This window comes from Olea europaea, chromosome 21 (genome assembly GCF_002742605.1).
Source record: "Olea europaea var. sylvestris chromosome 21, O_europaea_v1, whole genome shotgun sequence".
Classification (NCBI taxonomy): Eukaryota; Viridiplantae; Streptophyta; class Magnoliopsida; order Lamiales; family Oleaceae; genus Olea; species Olea europaea.
The window spans coordinates 16,597,003-16,600,841 of NC_036257.1; the positions used below are offsets into that span (position 1 = coordinate 16,597,003).

The 3,839-nt window shown below is 29.6% G+C and overlaps 1 protein-coding gene across 1 annotated transcript in view; it reads right to left on the reverse strand.

The window, feature by feature from the left end:
- LOC111370933 (ornithine carbamoyltransferase, chloroplastic-like) overlaps positions 1–2,099 on the reverse strand; it is a 16,054-nt gene extending 13,955 nt beyond the window's left edge. Inside the window, exon 1 of the mRNA XM_022992840.1 lies at positions 1,798–2,099. Coding sequence (XP_022848608.1) covers positions 1,798–2,002 — 205 coding nt within the window. The 5' untranslated portion in view covers positions 2,003–2,099. The remainder of the gene's footprint in view (positions 1–1,797) is intronic.
- Between the last annotated feature and the right edge of the window lie 1,740 nt (positions 2,100–3,839).

Here is a 3,839-nt window from a genome sequence, read left to right on the forward strand (position 1 = left end):
TCTCTTAATGATGAAGAATTCCCTGCAGAATTCTTTGATTCGAAAATGGAAAAGTGATGGTGACTAAAGTAGCCTTTTATCACTACTTTAATAAAGAAATTTATTAAAGAAAAACTGTGGCTACTAAAGACAAGAAATAATATAAGAAAGTCTCCATTGTTGTGACCACTTAGCTACTAATTGACACAAGTGGCAGACAAACTCAAAAGATAAGGCACATAAATTCCAAAAGAAAGGTCCACATAGCAAGAAGACAATGAAGAATTCGGTGGAGATAAGATGCCTTGCTACCTAACAAAGAAAGTGAAAGACACCTGTCCAAGATAAGATTCCAAACTCTCCTATAAAAGGAGGCATGAAGGAAGAAGGAAGACATCTCGAAAAATCTATCTCTATTCTCTGAGAACATTTTAGAGAAAAATTTCTTGTAATCTGTATACACTACTTGTATTCAGAAAAATATTAGAAAGCTTGAAGATAGGAAAGCGTGTAATAAGGTAATCACTTATGGAGTTCTAAACTTCATAAGGTGAGTACCAATGAAAAGAGTTTGGATAGAGGTGAAAACAGAGACTCTGGATACTGTGAGATAGCGTCTGTGGAAACACGGCTAGTTCTCTAGAATGAGAAATGCAACCTTAATTGAAAAACCTTTTGCGGAAGCAGTTGTGGACCCAAATGATTTCAAAAATATTTTAAATCTTTACTTGATTCAGAAGATTGATTAAGTACATGCAAAGCATCTATAAGAGTATACTGGAGGGAAAACCTGTTTATTTCCACTTGATTACTGTAAGTTATATACTTATCTTTACATGCTTATGCTTTAATTATCTTTGATGAGCAATTCACAAGCATCCACTTCTACTGTTAATAATGATAAAAATCTCATTTTATTTTTAGATGAAGAAGATGTTTCTTTTCTGCTTAAATTAGATGTAAAATCTGATGTTATATTCCCTATTGGTAAAGAAAAAATTGAAGAAATATATAGAGATATAGATTATAGTTGTAAGAATAATATAGGATTTGATTCTGTGAAAACTTATAGAGAAATAAGAAAAGTAGAAGATATTATAACTAAATATACGGATATACAAGAAGAAATTTCAGAAGGATTATTTAAAGGATATATAGCTAAGAAAGGCCAACCTATAATCTTTGAAGAACTATTAAAATATAAAGAATATTTAAAGGTGTTCAAAAGATTGAAAAATATAGATATAGGACATGATTGACAATTCCTTAAAGATATAAGATAAATCTTGCAAATAATTTCATTAAGGATAATATAGTACTTTTGATAAGAAAGGCTATTGTGAAAAATAGGAAGAATCTACTAGCCATTTTTAAAGTTGTCCCAAATGTATGTGTAATATTACTTAATCTATGAAGATTGATTTTTAAATGCTTGTAAATTGTTTTTGCAGTTTAGTAATTCATTCTCTAAATACATGTATCAAATAAACATGAGGAACATAATTTTTTGACAAACTAATGTTAGGCTGCGAAGTGGTAGAAGTCTATGTTCCATAATGATCATTAAGTGAATTCTGTACTCATTACATATTTCTACTATTTCCAATCGTTCGTAGCGCTCTCATTATCGTAACTGTTGTTTGCTAGATTTCCTTCACTGTGGATTGACCTTGGACTCACAAAACTCTATTTTGTTTGTACTTCACGCGCATTAATTTATCCAGACAAATAAATTTAAAAAATATAGCCAAAAAAAAAAAAAGCAATAAAATTACAACAAGCGTAATTCGAACTCCAAGCATATAAAAGTGATCTGACCTTTTCCATTTACAGAAGATGAAGGATAAGAAGAGACTGTCTGGCAGGAGATTCGTCGACGGATTGCTGGAGAGAAGATAGAAACGCCGGGAAATCGTCGAACGGTATGGAGAGAGCGAGAGATTGAAGATGCTGAGGAGAGAGAAACTGTGTCCGGCGAGTACATGGAAGAGAAGTGATATGAAATAGTAGCCGTCGCTGCCATTTGATTTTGCCGTTCGTGCGCTGAGAGTGAAGTGGGTAGGTAGGAAGGAACAGAAATTGATTTAGGGCAATTATCGAGTAGCGGCGTCACTTTGACTTGGTAGTAAATTGAATTCGAGTAATAAATTTTTTTATAAAAGTTAGGGAAATCAGTTATTGAAAAATTGTGGATTTTCATGAAATATGGTTATAAATTAATTGTTAAATTTGATTTATATTTTAATCCATTCATTTAGACGTCAAAATAGATGAACATGCTTATATCCAAGTCTTATGATCGATGATTTTCCACTCATAATTTCATCTTGGTAAAAGTACGACTCGAGCTTTAGTTGATTCATTTCTCAAGTTTGAGGATTGGATTGATTGGGTACACATGACGATATTGTGGGACATGCTAGTTAACCTCCCTAAAAACCTATGCTTTCTTCACCTAGATGTGCTAATATAGATTGACATGATCAAATTTCCCGCGTTTATAGAGTCTGTTTGATTGTAAATATGGAATTTGAGTGGAAAGAAGGCGAATTTCAAGGAATTGAATTGTCTAAAAATTGTTTTACTGAAAATTGTCTATTATTGTATTTGATTGATATTATTTTACACTTGAAATGTTGAAATAAAAGTTTTTTTTGGTATTCGTTTGACTTTGTTTTCATTAAAATTATCAATTAAATGGATAGAATTTACTGATATTGAGAATATAATTTGTTTTCATTGCCCAAAAAAATCAAGAAAATCATCTATCTTTTGATGTTCGTTGTCTTTGTTTTACATTAAAATTGTCAATTAAAGAAAAATATTTTTTTTTACAACTAAAGATAGATTTTGTTTTAATAATAATAATAATAATAATAATAATAATAATAATAATAATAATAATAAAATCGGCAATATAGCCTAGAAAATCAATTCCCACCTTCCTTGAAAACCAAGAAAATATCCATGTGACAAGAAAACAAATTCCATGGAATGACTGATTCTTGAAGAGCAGCGTCTGTTGAAAACAATATTTTCTGTACCGAATAAAGTCTAGTGGAAAGTTTCCGATCACATTCTCTCACTGAATAACTTGTTGCCACAACATTCGGACCACGTACTCTCAGACGTACACGTACGTCTAGAATACTATCTACCGGAGAAATTTTCCGACCTTGTGAGTGTGGTAGATATGGTGCAACATGGAATACTAGAAGATATCGTACAAGTCAGATTCCTTTGCATGATAATGTAACAGATGTATAATTGTTGACAATGTAATTATCTATAACATCGATGTCAATTATTTATGCATATTATTTATGTTAATTATTAGATTTTATTTTTTGTTTAAATATTTCATTAATTAATTTCATTGGTTATGTACATTATTTATGTATATTATTTATATTAATTATTTGAAATCGTAGCATTTGAATTTTTTTTAAATACATAGCGTTCTCCACAATATACACAAACATTATAAATAAACATATAAACTATAAAATAAATAATTAAATATTAAATAAATAATATACATTTTACAATTATTTCGTAATTACAAATGAATGAATGAAATGTACAATATTTAAATAAATATTATAATATATACAATTATTGACGGGTCGCCATTAAATTCAAATAAATTACATTCAAATTTATTTTTCTATTTTTGTATCCATGTCTGGTTGATTGCATCAACTTTATGTGCTACACTAAAAAATTCTATGTATTTGATGACGAACATGCCGCAATCACCCATACAATTAAACCATATAGTATTAGCACATCACTGTCTAACTAGAACTTATGTTGTAAATTAAAAAAAATAAAATTACAAATACTTACAATATTTGCTG